Raw genomic sequence first — 15,568 nt, forward strand, 5'->3', positions numbered from 1 at the left:
AGCGAGCGGAACTGATTATTTTTAGGAGCCCGCAACTTCGAGACGCAGCCACTAGAACTTGGAGGAAGGAAAACTAAGGAGGGAGCACGACCGTTTCTTTCCGAATCACAAACGTGTAGTGGAAGTGACGACATATAGTACGCGTCATGAGGACGTCATATCGATCAAGTGACTGGAGGCAGCCAATCTGCGGTGAGCCTTCGCCACAACTGGGACAAACTAACTGGGGCAGCTGCCGGCGTGAATGGTGGTTTCTGGCGCCCGGCGAGATGCTAGCAATAAGAGATAGATATGAGATACTAGCAGTTAAGATTACTAAACCGACGCACAAGTGATACGGTAAAGTTCGTAGCATTGTCACCGCACGTTGAAAACTTTCAGGGAAACAATTGTGCTGAAAATTTGACTGGAGAAAGCAATCACGAGCTGCGCGGAACGGATATGAAATCCGACGATGTTCTTGTTAGCGTTACCTATTCAGTGCCGTTTAATTTGGCTCCATAACGTAGTATGGTTTCATTGTCTGTACCACGGTACTGAGAGTAACCTGCTGGATGCAACCGGGAAAGTACAGAACGCACGGGTGGTTATGCTGCATGTCTGCGGTGTACGCAAGTAGCTGAGAAAAATCAGTTTTTCTACTTGTGTTATCCATGAATATAACCTTCCTTATCTTGCTACCATTTCTTTGTCTCCTGTGATTAATATATATATACGGGATGGAATATATATGGAATATATATATATATATATATATATATATATACGGAATGGAAAAAAAGGTAGCACCACTGGCCACCTGTATGCACTGTACCACATACTCACCCCATCCATATGAGTTTTCAAATGCAATGTGTCGTGTCCCATCTCCGGACGATTTACTGGGGAGGACAGCTCCTTTTGCAAGTGTTTTCTAGGCATTGCACATGTGGGTGCAATACAATAGTATACTGAGAACTCTTGTGCTTGTCTTCGTGTCCCGTGTCTCTCGGTTATTCGTTCCTTCATCACAATAGTATACGCATGTACATACATCGGACACCTAATGTTTTCTTGTTTCATGAGGCACAGAAATAGGAGGCAAGTTAGCTGGTGCGAATGCGATGAGGGAAACATCTTGAGTTTGAGAAGCAAGCACAGGGACACGGATGAAGGGGAACATGGAAAAATACCAAGAAGCAGATGAGACAGACTCAAAACCAGCAAGTAATCTGCCTCGGCTGCTCCTTTGTATTTTTCCGTGTTCCCCATAACCCATGTCCCTGTGCTTATTTCTAAATCTCAAGGAGATGTTTCCCTCATCACATGTCTATGGCTTGTGCAGATGCATGACATAAGTTATATACATAATCACTATACATTTGTCTCAGAGCACAGATAAAACAAAAAACAAACAAACAAAAGGGGTTGGGGCCGAAGCCATGCAAGATCACTGTTACAAGGCAGCTGTCTCCACAATCTCAACAACTATGCAACGTGGCAACATGTTCACTTATTCGAAATAGCTGCAAAGTCCTAATTTACTGACCTTGAAACTGAGTCAGCTTTGTAAACATCTGCCTCACTCTTTTTACGTGAAGTTTTTGTGTTGTATCCTTGCTAATGTGATGCAGCCTTATGTCAATGTACTTCTCTGCTACGCACTTCACGAGATAAACATAATGATTGTCTAAAGGACTTTGATCGAACATGTGATCACGGAGCAAGGGAAAAAGGCTCCAGTCGAGGAATTTGTGGAGCACTTCGGAAGTCATTGTTGCAAGGATGTTCTTGGCCGTGAGTCTATTTTCTGCACTGACAATCCGGACAACTTGTTCTGATTTCTGTGCAATTTTGATTACACTTTCAGATGGATAGAGCAGCCCTCCTCTGCTCTTTCGATATATAAGAGCATATGTTGGCTCCTCAGAAGGTGATGCAGTTAGTGCATTTATGCACATTTCACACAGCAGGGACTTCTGAAGTTTGCGCACAACAAATCCTGCTATGTATGTAACTATCATTCCCCCGCATTCTGAAATGTGCCCAGGATCAGGATAGTAATCGTGGTCGTCATCAAAACCCAAGTTTTCTTCACAGCTTGGCAGCAGTTGCCTTCGATCGCTTGTCCCGTTCAAGACCTCTTCAGAATGTGCGGCTCTTGCACTGCTCACATGGAGTATCGCAATGTGCTCCTGTGGCAAGCAGTTGCCAGTGGTGATGTCTCTGACTTCGTTTTGCACAATCAGTCGCTTGAATGCTGCGGCGAACTGTTGGGCACTAGGATTGTCGTTGCACCGTCCATGGGATCTGATAGCACCAAAGAAAAGTTCGAGATGATCTTGGCTCACCTTATGGGATGGTATGTACATCAGGACCTTTTTCTTCACAACCAGTTCATCATAGAGAATAAGTAGGCTTTTCATTGCAATTTTGAAGCCCAAGAATCCAGTCTTCCGATTGGTCTTCAGTAGTGGGATGCCATTTGGATGTTCTCTCAGGCTGGACAGGTAAGTGTCTGCAATGTTGAATAGCGACTGAACGGAAGAGATGTTAGCTGAACACAGTGGCTTTTTCCAGTGCTTCTGATACATACTTCTTGAGTTTAGGACGTCAAAAATATTATTAATGATTCGGAGAAATTGTTCTGTGTCTTGACTTTCTTCAAATCCATACATCCCTTGTGTGCGACATTCTGCAATGGCATCCGCAACAGACATACTTAGAACTTGAGCTGCCAAACTGACTTGCATTGGTTGTCTTCGCCAATCGATATGTGAGCTGCGGAGACGGTTAGCAAGGTGCAGTCCCTCTTTCTGTTGCAGACTGTGCAGCTTTTCGATGAAATTCCACTTTATAGCATTCCCGTCTGGACTCATTATGATCTTCTTGTCACACAGCGCATTTCTCACGAGCTTCAGCATATGACAAGGATCCATGAAAACGACAACAACTTCACCTGTTTCAGGGTGCTGGAAACTTGTCTTCAAATGTTTGGGGTCACTGAAGTTGCACCCAAGCTGTCTAAACATTGCGAAGTTTGACGGTGCCCCATCACAAATTAAGGAGACAACAGTCGCTCCCACTTCATGGGCAAGGACAAGACTGCGTTGTACTAGGTCAGCCCTTTGTTCACCGCCAAGTCCATCAACAAGAAAATAGCCCAACGGGACCTTCCACCTTCCATTAATAGCCACAGCCATTATCATGAATGCTGCCTTAGCCATTGGCAAGCAATCGCCATCTGTTCCAGTGCCCATGTCAACATAGCCTTGGAATTGTTTGCCGTCCCATTGGAGCTGCTGTCTGATTGAAATTTCATCCACCATGAGACTGCATAATGTTGGAAAGCCTGACTTGCTATTCTCTGTTGCTTTCATTTTCAATGCATTCAGAGCTTCTTTTGAGAACCCTGGCCTGCCATCAACTGATTCGTACCATTTGCTCAGTGTTTTTGGATGAGGCAGGCAGGTGTCGAATACACTCCGTACATAGTTATAGGCCCGAGGTGAATAAAAATGTAAAGTCAATGCAAATGCTCGCAGCTGAGGTGAGTACTGTGTGGGGAGGGGATGTCCTGTGCGTTTTGCAACCTGTCTTTTCAATAATTCTTGATTTGTAGCACCAAGGCTCTCCAAAACTGCAACATTATCCTCAAGCAGGATATTCTGTCTTGTTAAATCCTTAATCACACCTTTCAGCCCCGCATTTCTTTTCTTTAAACGTCGATTTGCCTGTTGAAGTCTCTTTATCTGTTTGCTGCTTTTGGTATGTAGGGTCGTATACCACTTGACCCGTTCTCTTAAGAAGGCTTTCTCTGGAGTATCAGCTGTGGATTTTGCCTAAAACAGATCCATATACAACATAAATTTTTGTGATGTACATTTTTCCATTTTCTGACTTGGTATGTCCTTGTTAGAATCTTGTGAGGATGGGAAGGTTTTATCCTACAGCACACTTTGTCATCTGTGCACAGGACCCGTAAACTGACTCAAACCGGCATATATGTGGTGCATGTATACATGGTGTCTACTAAACCCCTCCTTACTGTTTTCTATCATTTTAATAGAACTGTCAGGTCTACTTGAAACGACCACGAGTGGGAAGGAAATTTAGTTTCTCGTAAATGTTATATCCTTGTCTTCGAAATGATGTTGGGCCATGCCTCGTGAATATGTATACACACCAGTATGTGGTCTGTAAATGCCTGCTTCTGGTACTGCTTTTTGGTCTTAATTTAATTCAGCCAGATCACATATTCACAATGCTTTCTAGTCCCCACAGTACTCCAGTTTACGAACTGCAGATACATGAATCACAAATCCGTTTACAGGGCTTGCGCAAACCACATTGTTGTACCTGATGTCGTCACAGGAATAAATGGGACGTTTCCTATCATTTATTCATTGAGAACGTGTCGTGTCGTCTTTTTTCTGTTCAGTGTCTCAGGTTTTATCGTCGTTTTACATTGTGCCAGCTCCCCTGCACCCTTGCACTTCGTTTCTTTTCAGTGTTCAGACCTCTTGCACGTCATGACAAATATTGACGAAGGGAGACTGTTCTTGCAGTCCTGACCGTTTCAGAGTAATATTTTTTCCCAATAATTAGAAACACCTCACAGATAAAATTACTGCACATATTACTACCATTCTCCCCAACAATTCCAGGTTCAGGAGGTTGGTCATCCTGGTATAGTATAGCTGATATGTGCCTTCAGAAAACTGTTACAGGCTTATAGTTATATATAAATAAAATGGGGTTCACATTTAGCCTGCACTACGCCATCTATAATATTTTAGACAACAATTATACTAGAGAACTTTCCATTCTACTGCAAACTTACCCCCTGTTGTAATTTGCTGTCATGATTCCTATTTAGAACAATAGCTAATTTACATAAGAACAGAAGGGACATGTAAATATAACTATTTTGCTGTCATGATTCCTATTTAGAACAATAGCTAATTTGCATATGAACAGAAGGGACATGTAAATATAACTATTTCGCTAAAAAACATGTTCATCTTCTGTAAGGTGCATAATCTCAGGGTAAATAGTCACACATGCTTGATTTCAGAAAAATTCATTTGTTTATTGATTCACATAGAGGAGTACATTGTGCAGAACAGAGTCAGTAGATGTTAGTAAAATCATCATTGAATCATCAGTCATAAGTGTTTAGTATACATTTTATTTCGAGCAGTGAGGTTAAAATGCATGCACATTCTGCCATGTGAGAAGAGAATCAGTATGGATAGATTTAAATACAGATGCGGCTATATGCACCTGCTCTGTAACCTAAAATTACACACCATGCAAGACAGAAGGATCCGGGGCTTTTGCCGAACGATGAATGACTGCGTAATGCTAGCAGCTGTGTGTCTGCAGCACCTACACACGGGACTGAGCTTACCCATAACTTTTGCGCACTTGTAGAAGGGCCAGGGAGGGAAGTAAATCTTTCCTCTTCAACCTAAATAGGTAAAAACATTTAGAATATCATTCTTTGTGTCACAAGTGTTTGCATTGGAATGCTGTTTCCTTTTGGAGCCCTGTTATGCCAATATGATTGCAAAAAACTGACAGCTAGGGGTTGTGAACATAGAATTCACCATTCATACCTGACTTGCATGGTTTCCAGAACCAGGGGATGAGTCTTCCTCGAGTGCCGATCCACTTGTGCCCTAGAGTTACCATTTGCTCAAATAAATTGTAATGTGTAAAATTTGCATGAAATTTGCATGTGGTGCCCTTTCAGAAAGCCACATGTACTCAGAGAACTCTACTTGGGACCCCACTACGACAGCACTCAAAAGTAAACTTCAAATGTGGGAACGTAAGGGCTACTATATTCTGTGGTTTCCAAGGGCACTTACGTCACATTACATGAAAGAGCATTGTTGTGTCTTCAGGAACTTAACCCAGAGCAAGTGACAAACGGAAAAACTTTATTCCGTAAAGGCGCAAGCCGGTGAGGCAACACGTCCGGCAGCAACACGTCCGGCAGCAACACGTTACAACTCCAAAGAACAACCAACACACTCGGCCTTTCTTTAAGTAGATAGCGGCGGCGCGCTGAGCAGAAACTACAATACCAAAAAAGGACATGACACGTGTAGCAGGCGTTTACCTGCTACGAGATAAGAAGACAGTCATGGACGTGATAAGATAGCTTCTACATTCCTCCACACTTAGTGCAAAGTTCATAATTGTTTGCGAAACATAAAAACAGCGAAACAGGACGGAAAAAAGAGTCCGGCAATCTTACACTCGGAAAACAAAAGAAAACACTCGAGAAAAAGTTTCAAGTTTCAAGGCACTACACAGTCACGGTTGATATCGGTCCGGGGGTCTCCTCTGACGTTGTGGATACCGAGGCAACGCTGGGGAGAGTTCTCTTGCTCTTTCAGGCGAAGGTCGTTCGCTTTCCAGTGCTTGGTCCCTCAGAGGAGCTGTTGGGCCTTGCCTGGGACTGAGCGAAGGCTCCGTAGTTTCTTCGACAGAAGTCTGGCCCACGATGTCTCTCGGCTGAGTACCGTCAGCTATGTTGTCAGGTGGGAGAGAGACTTGGGCGCTATTTGAGCTATCCAGAGCATCGTCGATTTCCAACGTAGCTGCACCCCTTATACGGACTTGGTCGACGTGGCGCTTCCAGACCTGATTTCCTCTTGGTGTATTTACCTGCAACACGTAGGACACTGCTCCAGAACGGGATAATATTGCTGCTGTTAACCACTTCGGCCCCTCTCTGAAGTTCTTCACAAAAACTTCTGCCCCAATCCTGAACTGTTTCGACTTGCCAGGCCTCCGATGGGTCCCCTTGAACTGTCTATACCGGACGGTGGCTTCTGTGTCTGGTCTCAGCAGGTCCAACCTGGTTCGTAGCGATCTACCCAGGAGTAGCGAAGCCGGTGACTGCTGCGTAGTAGCATGAGGCGTATTGCGATAAGCAAGGAGAAAACTAGCTAAACGAAGTTCCAGAGGTCGGTGAACGTCCTTGCGAAGGGCCTCTTTCATGGTCCGTACAAAACGTTCTGCTAGTCCATTTGTAGATGGATGGTATGGAGCAGATCTTATGTGCTTTATCCCATTTTGCCTGACAAAAATTCTAAACTGCTCACTGGAAAATTGGGGACCATTATCTGATACCAGGACCTCTGGCAATCCGAAACGTCCAAACATTTCTCTCAGCTTCGTTAGGGTGCTGTCTGTAGAAGTTGAACGCATAATAAATACCTCTGGCCATTTGGAATGGGCATCCACTGCTACTAAGAAGTTGCATTGTTGAAATGGGCCGGCGAAATCTAGGTGGAGACGGGACCAAGGCCTCGTCGGCCAGGCCCATGGGTGTAGTAGGGCTTGCGTTGGCAGAGGCCTTTCTTGCTGACATGGGGCACAGTTCCTCACCAAGCTTTGTATGTCCAGGTCGACTCGGGGCCACCAGACGTAGCTTCTTGCGACCTCCTTCATACGCACAACGCCAGGGTGTCCTTCGTGTACTTCGTGGAGTACGGCTTGCTGTAATGAAGTGGGAATAACAATTCGCATGCCCCAAAGAATGCAATTCTGACTTGTAGACAGTTCAGACCTCCTGATCCAATAAGGTCTTAAGTCCTGACGCGGTTCAAGGTGAGGCCATCCTGTAAGAGTGTACCTCAACACCTGACTCAAAATGGGGTCTCTGGATGTTTCACGCGCGATGTCTGAACTGCTAATAGGAAAAGTGTCCCAACGGAGGGTGTAAAAAGTGTCAACCTCATCTTCCTTCATTACTTCTGAAGTAGCAGGCAGTGGTAGACGTGACAAGCAATCTGCTTCGATGTTAGTTTGTCCTGGTCGATATATCAAGTTGAAGCTGTATGCGGACAACGTGATGGCCCATCTCTGGAGTCGAGCTGCTGCAACTGTAGGGATGCCTGTTTTGGGACCAAAAATGGTTTGGAGGGGCTTGTGATCTGTAACAAGACCGAAACATCGTCCATAGATGTAATAATGAAATTTTTTCACGCTATATACTAAAGCGAGGCCTTCACGTTCTAGTTGACTGTAGCGCTTCTCACTTTCAGTTAGTGAGTGGGATGCATATGCGACGGGTCGTCTTGTTCCGTCCTTTAGAATAATTGACAAAACTGCTCCCAATCCGTACGATGATGCGTCGCACCCGACTTCTAGAGGAAGGCTTGGGTCATAATGCGCCAGAACTGGTGCTGAAACTAGCATTTTCTTTATTTTATGGAATGCCAGCTGACAGTCACGGGACCACTTCCAAGGAACATTCTTGCACAGCAGCGTATTCAGTGGATGCATAACCGTTGACAGGTCTGCTAGGAATTTTGTGTAGTAGGTGACTAAGCCTATAAACGATTTCAGCTGCTTCTTGTCCTTCGGTGCAGGGGCGTTCAACACTGCGGCTACTTTGTCAGGTGCCGTTGCAATGCCTTTGTCATTGATTACATGGCCCAAAAACCGGAGTTCATGCTTGAAAAATTCACATTTTTCACGTCTGATGCGAACGCCACGTTCTGCTAGACGTTGCAAGAGTCTTTCGAGGTTTTCGAGATGTTGTAGTTCGCTTTTTCCAGTTACCAAAATATCGTCAAGGTAACAGATAACTCCATCTAATCCGTGTAAGATATTTTCCATAATACGCTGGAAAATTGCTGGGGCGGAAGACACTCCAAAAGCCAATCGCTTTACGCGAAACAGTCCCTTGTGCGTATTAAGAGTCAGATAATCACTTGACCTTTCGTCCATGGTGACCTGTAGGTATGCTCGATTTAAGTCGATTTTCGAAAAATACCTTCCCCCTGACAAGACTGCGAACATTTCGTCGATCTTCGGCAAGGGGTAAACATCAACCTCCAAACATGGATTCAGTGAGGCCTTGTAATCACCACAAATGCGTACTGATCCATCCTTCTTCACTACCGGGACAATAGGTGAAGCGTATCGACTTGAGGCTACCGCTTCCAAAACACCTAGTTTCTCTAATTTTTCTAGTTCCTTCTCTACTGCCGGTTTCAGCGCAAAAGGGATACTCCTGGCCTTCATGAATTTAGGCACTGCTTCTTTCTTGAGTACAAGACTGGCTTGCTCACCTTGTATTTCGCCGAGCTCATCAGCAAATACTTGACCGTGTCTTTCCAGCAGCTGTGCCAGATCCTTCTGGAATGGACGTGTTGCCTCACCGGCTTGCGCCTTTACGGAATAAAGTTTTTCCGTTTGTCACTTGCTCTGGGTTAAGTTCCTGAAGACACAACATATATCTGGCGACGAGGATGGGATGTCCGACCAGGACCAGCTATGCAAGGTCCAAGCAAAGCAGGAGACAGCCTCCCAGACGGTAAGCCTGAGCATCGTCCTCAAGTTAGAAAGATGGCAACTATCGGTCAAGTGGAGCCCTTCGATGAGTCCGTATCGGACTGGGAGTCCTATCAGGAAAGACTCACTGCTTTCATTCGCGCAAACCAAATTCCCGAATCTAATCAAGTTGATGCTTTTCTGAGTATAATCGGGCCGAAGACCTACAAGCTACTGAAGAGTTTGTTAGCGCCAGACCCGCCAACAAGTAAAACCTTGGAAGAGCTCAAGAAAATTTTGCGCGACCACCTTTCACCGCGACCATCGGTTATTGCCGAAAGGGCGAAATTTCACAAGAGAGTGCAGCAGGAAAATGAGGGCATAGCGGAATTTGTCGCAGAGTTGAAACGTTTAGCGGAATACTGCAATTTTGGAGCAAATCTTCGGGAAGCTCTACGAGATAGGCTCGTTTGCGGATTGTTACGGTTAGACATCCAGAAAGCTCTCTTTACGGAAGATGAATCCCTGACTTTCAAGAAAGCAACAGAGAAAGCACTGTCACTAGAGATGGCAACCAAAAACGCGACAGAATGCCATTCCAACAACGCCGCTCAACCCATCATCCAAGCGATATCAGTGAATGAAAAGACCGGGAAGCAGAGGTGTTATCGCTGTGGTTCAGATAAACACGGCAGCGGAATGTGTCCTTTTAAAACTGCTGTCTGCTTCCATTGCAGAAAAACGGGTCATATCAAGGATGTTTGTAAAAGCAGAAGCAAGGGTTCACACCCGAAATTTCAGCGGCAAGTCAACAAGAGACAAGGGCACCGGCTGAAGAAAGAATTCAAGTCGATGGGTGAACTCGACGAACCTGAGCCAGCGTTGCGGCGACTTGACTCAGCGGGGAGGAACGACCCTATCTGTTTCACACTGAATCTGCAGGGCGTCCCACTTCGCATGGAGCTGGATACCGGTGCGGCTGTATCGGTGATTTCTCAACAGCAGTACCACTCGTGTTTTTCAGGCCTTCCGCTCAAGCCTACGACTGTGACGCTTCGGACTTACACGGGGCAGTGCGTCTATCCAAAAGGGGTGTTGGACGTCGAGGTTGAACACAACGGGCAGACCAGTCATCTACCCTTGTACGTCTTGGCGCAGCGGGGACCGCCGTTAATTGGAAGAAATTGGCTTCGCAATCTACGTTTGGATTGGAACAGTTTGAATTACATCCGCCCAGACGCAAGAAAGGACATGACACGTGTAGCCTGCGTTTACCTGCTACGAGATAAGAAGACAGTCATGGACGTGATAAGATAGCTTCTACAAGCATATATGCACAACTAGGTCATCATGGCATAGGGAGATGATGATACCCCAAGTGAAGTTAAGGGGAGCTCTACACTGTTTTCCTTTGTCAGAGCAGAAGTACTATATACCTCTCGTGGTCCTTGAGCTTCCTCAGTGTCCACGCTGACAAGAGGGTCCCACAGGAGTTCAGAAACATGCTACATTTTCATAAAAACATTTACGTAAAATTTCACCAATCCAAGCTAAATGTTGTCTGGCATTATACCTGTTCCTTTTCCTCCATGTATTCTTGTGATAGCACGGGGGATTCCTGCAACAGGAGCATGACATGATGTAGAATTTACTTCATTTATTTTAAGTATATAAGCAAAACATCAAGCTCTACAACTGTTAACTTGTATGTCAGAGGCAGTGAACAAAGGAGAACCCAGAGAAGCACAAAAACCTTGGCACTAATATTTTATTCTGCGCTTTATGGCCTGCTTGGTGGGGTGCGCAGTGCATATAAATAGCTGCAATGCGTCTCTACACTGACTTAGCTTAAGTCACTGCATCTGGTCTGCAACAGGTCTCATTAGCAGCTGTGGAAATATTTAACACGCTGCGGAAACAATTACTTAAGGCAAATTTCTTTTACCTGTTGAACTTGCTCCACAGAGGGTGCACCTCCCAGGAGAGAACTAGAACTCTCCTGTAAAGTGTGGAGAAGAAAGTCAGCCTGCATATTGCCTAATGGATGTAAATGAAGGTTTACATATTTCATTTCTGCTGAGCAAGTGCAATAGAATACCTTGGTAAACTGAACACAAAATTAAATTGACAGCCTATTGAGTAGCACATAAGCTGGATAATATATTACCGCCTGCATGTCAACCAGAGAGTAACAGGGAATTGGTGACGTGCCCTAGAATGTGAGGAATGCAGATGCATAAGGCACATAAGTTCACTCCTCTCCAAAAGCTGCTGTATGTATTCATTTCACCTTTTGTGTCACGAGGTTCATCAGTGATGGTGGAGCCACTACCTGCAAAATTAATTCAGCATAGCAGCTAAAATTTCATTAGAGCATGTAACTCAATACATTAAAAAAAATTTCAGGACGTGTTTGTGCACTGAGCTTGCACCTTAATGTATAATATGAAGCATGTACCCAGGGCCGGCATCTACCTTTCACTTCCAGGGGGACCAGTGGGATATTTATTCCCCCTGCATTCGTGTTGCCCAAACTCTGTCTTTTAGGCAGCCCTTTCCACGTACTCGAAGGGGGAGGGGGACAGTTGCGCTCCCCCCTCCCCCCCCCCCCTCAGTAGACGCTGGCCCTGCACGTACCGATAGCTGTGAACTAACTATACGTACTTAGTGTCTTGTGTTTGGAGGAACCCCTTTCTACCCCTTCTCCCTTTTGCATCATTGTCACTTACGTTAAAACTCTGAAACTCAGGGCGATGACCACTATAGGTACAGACCAAAGGTAGTCCTGAATTGCAGGCACTGGAGAACACTGTACATTCAGCATGGCCGTTGTGTGTCTTGTGTTCATAAAATACCTGAGAAGCTCCCTCTGTTTCATTTTCTTCCTGATATCACATGAGATTACACTGTGTTACAGTTAATGGAATAAGACCCAAACTCTACACCCCAGTTTTCAATATAGAGTTCGACAACTTTGTTAACTTTTCTGCACATGTTGAGAATATTTCGTACCATATGCAAGTGCAATATCGCATGGTAAGCAGGAATGACGCAATGTGCACATTTTGGTGAACTTTGTACGACAATTGTGAGCGTGCCTTTATGGTCTGTTAGGAAGATGAAACATACATTCTTGTGGCAGAAGATCAGGAAGACAACTTTTTTTTTGTTACTGGATTGTCACTTTAACCAAGTGTATACCTATGTACCTAGTATCTACACTCATATACCCCCACATGTGGTATATTAATTTACAATTGTGTCACCTGGCTCATTTGGGACACCAGCTCAAGAGGGAGGTGTTCCGTGGAAGGACTGCAACTATCCTGTGAAAAGCACTATGTTAGCTTGCATAAAAAAGTAAGCGCTTGACTCAGTGCTCTATGCGTTCCTTGCCATGTGCCCAACTGTCATCGCTGTATTCATTTTGGGGATAGCGAGTTAGCCAGCTATGAATACGCATGACTTGAACTACAAAACAAGTCTAGGAGAAACTATAAAAAGTGATGCATTACCACTTCCATTTCCATAGTGGTGAGAGGGTCCCACAGCAGCTCAAAGCTAGTCTGGAATTTGAAAACACCTATGAGCCCACAAGATGCACTATTCAGATTACTATGCAATTGCATCACTAGGGGCCTGCCGTACACACTGGGTGATGTGACGGAAGGGGGTGATGTGCTGGAGCAGTATTACACTTTCTGTACAGTAACATATATTTTTATGTATTGCAGACCATGCTACTGTGTACAGTGTATCACATATGGAAAAAGATTCATTATGGGAGAGGGGGTGACATGCAGCCTATAGTGATGCCGCTGCTGCTATTGTACCTCTATGGCTCGCCCCTGTGTTTGCAGTGGTGTTGCGAATGATGTAGAAGCAACCTGAAAAATTAAAGCCCACATGAATGAGGCCTTACAGGTCCTACAGCTTCAATGTGCATAAGTCCACGGTGGCACAGTTGCACGTGACAGCTCCTCATACCTCTTCTACAGGGGGCACTTGTGAAATGTGTGACAGGGTGCTGTCTTCAGTATGGATGTCCTGTGGAGCATATGGAACCAGTTATTCCAACAGTTATCATGTGATAAACATGGGTCTTTCTCACTCGGTTTCTAGCTATAAGCTGTTATGTGAAAAACAAGCATACAGGGTGTCCCAGAACTATGTCATTGTATTCTAATTAAAAAACTACGCCACCTAGAATCATGAGGTCAACGGCATTCGTTCTTACTAGGTTTTTGTCACCTCCTTACGTGCATGTCATGTATCCTATAAGTTTTATTATGTAAATTTTTGTGAAGGTTAACTCTGAAGTTTGCCAAGTAAAGGACACTTTTTTACCCCGAAGTGCGTGCTGAATTTACTCTAATTCATGATAATTGAAAGTGATATTCAAGATCTATCCTATCGGAAAAAATAGCCGAACATCACTCTTCTCGGGGTGCTTGAGCATAACGCACGAGGACTTTTTCAGCGCAGTCGCTGTTCGACGGAAGGAGGTGGGAAACCCAGCCCACAGAGTGATAGTAGAAAAAGTGACAGCTCCTGAAATTGGAAGAGGGAAGGCTTGCATGATCCCCAGCCGAAGCCAGACACGATAAGCTATGTCTGTGTTATCTCTCTCTGCCATGCCGACGTGGGCTGGGTTTCCAACCTCCTTTTGTCGGACTGACAAAGATTTTGGTGAAAATTTCGTCGCACGCTATCCTGTGCGAGCTCCGTAGAGCATGATTTTTGGCTATTTCTTCCAATGCGATAGCTCCTTAATATTCCTGTAAATTTTCATGAATCTGAGTAAATTCAGCACTCTCTTCACATTGGTGGGGTAAGTGATCTTTACTTGGCAAGTTTCAGAGTTCAGATCCCAAAACTTTACATAGTTAAGCTTAGGATACATGATATGCACAGCAGGAGGTGGCAAGAACCCAGTAAGAACAAATGCTGCTGGCCGCATGATTCTAGGTGGCGTAGATTTTTTAAATTAAAATTCAATGACACGTTTTCTGGACATCCTGTATCTTCTTGCTGCTGTACACTACAATACAAGATAAGCATAACTATCTCACCATTGTGCCTTCCACTGTAGCCTCAGCCCCACTTGTGGTTCCAGCATGCTAAAGAAAATAGAGGACATCTGTTAGTTTGAAATATTTCCTGAAGTATCCAGAGCGCTGTACCTTGCGAAAATAGAGATAAATGATTTTCTCTTTTCCTGTACCACTGAGCGTAAAGTACGATATATTTATATCACGTGCGACATGCAACCAGCGTGATAACTAACAAGCAGTCAAGCTAGACTACCCATTTGACGATGAAAGCATTAAAAGTATCACGTGCGCGCTCTGCGTCGTTTATGTCGTCCTACCTCATGTTGTGGGAAAAATCTGGGAACTGCACATGGACGAAGTCGGACGAGAGACTGCGTTTGGACGAAGTCGTCTGGGTGAAAGTGCTTCGAGCAAACTCGGCTCCACTCTGGCGGCACCCAGTTCACGTCTTTCCCCAAGGCCTCGATCCATTTTGCTCTTAGCTGTGGGTTTTTTGGAAACCTACACAGTGACGAAAGCAATAATCAGCCGTAACTTAAAGTCCAGTATTTCTGACTAACAACTTTCAGTTTCCTTGCATATGAATTGATCATATACTCACGAATGGAATGAAACTCCAGGCTCTTTGCGAAGAGAGCGCGATCTGCAGCGTTGCACGCTGCAGGTCGGCATCTCCTACACGCTGAAGAATGTAAATGAAGTTTCAAGTGCAACTGCAGCAAACACACGCAATTCAAGATCCTTGAAACGTACGATCGCAAACCAAAACTCGCACTCACAGCTCCTCTGACAGCTGCGGAGAGCTGGGAGAGGAGGATTGTTTGTCCCAGTTGCTTCTCCTCACCCAAACTTCCGGAATCGCGCAAAATGACGTCACACTCCCTCCTTATTTTCCTTCCTCCATGCACTAGAGCGATTCAAAGCAATCTCTGATGCCGATGACGCTCGGTCTGACGAAAGTATCATCAGAGCATAAAGTTTCTAACCCAGGCGGAAGCACCGCCAGCTCGTCCATTGCGATAGTTGCGGAAATTATTTGCGCGAGCGATCATACGATTATAAGCGATTATTATGTAAGTCACGACTGCGGCTTTCCCGCTAACCAGTGGTTTATCCAGATTAGCAAGCACACAGGGCGGGGGTGGTGCGAAATCGGGGGCGGCGTAATTGTTACAGCTGCAATGTAACCTGGGTACACTGGAAAAGAAGGGGGTTTTGCCACACCGTTTGGGGGC

The 15,568-nt window shown here is 44.9% G+C and overlaps 1 protein-coding gene across 1 annotated transcript; it reads right to left on the reverse strand.

Moving 5' to 3' along the window:
- Positions 1 to 5,044: 5,044 nt before the first annotated feature.
- Positions 5,045 to 15,076, reverse strand: LOC135370593 (uncharacterized). The gene is made up of 13 exons (XM_064604366.1): positions 14,935 to 15,076; positions 14,651 to 14,834; positions 14,352 to 14,399; positions 13,267 to 13,326; positions 13,113 to 13,166; positions 12,795 to 12,845; positions 11,570 to 11,611; positions 11,447 to 11,491; positions 11,225 to 11,278; positions 10,853 to 10,897; positions 10,716 to 10,784; positions 5,601 to 5,663; positions 5,045 to 5,452 (listed from the first exon to the last, which is right to left on the reverse strand). Exons 1-13 carry the CDS (start codon positions 15,003 to 15,005, stop codon positions 5,240 to 5,242), a joined length of 999 nt encoding a protein of 332 aa, XP_064460436.1. The 5' UTR covers positions 15,006 to 15,076; the 3' UTR covers positions 5,045 to 5,239.
- Between the last annotated feature and the right edge of the window lie 492 nt (positions 15,077 to 15,568).

The sequence above is a fragment of the Ornithodoros turicata genome, chromosome 1 (assembly GCF_037126465.1).
Source record: "Ornithodoros turicata isolate Travis chromosome 1, ASM3712646v1, whole genome shotgun sequence".
NCBI classification, from domain to species: domain Eukaryota; kingdom Metazoa; phylum Arthropoda; class Arachnida; order Ixodida; family Argasidae; genus Ornithodoros; species Ornithodoros turicata.

Coding starts and splice junctions, on each gene's coding strand:
- LOC135370593 (XM_064604366.1), bottom strand. CDS start 15,005: ATGCCGACCTGCAGCGTGCAACGCTGCAGATCGCGCTCTCTTCGCAAA. Junction 13,167..13,266: donor AAGTGCCCCCTGTAGAAGAG/GTATGAGGAGCT, acceptor TTAATTTTTCAG/GTTGCTTCTACATCATTCGC. Junction 10,785..10,852: donor ACATGGAGGAAAAGGAACAG/GTATAATGCCAG, acceptor ATGAAAATGTAG/CATGTTTCTGAACTCCTGTG.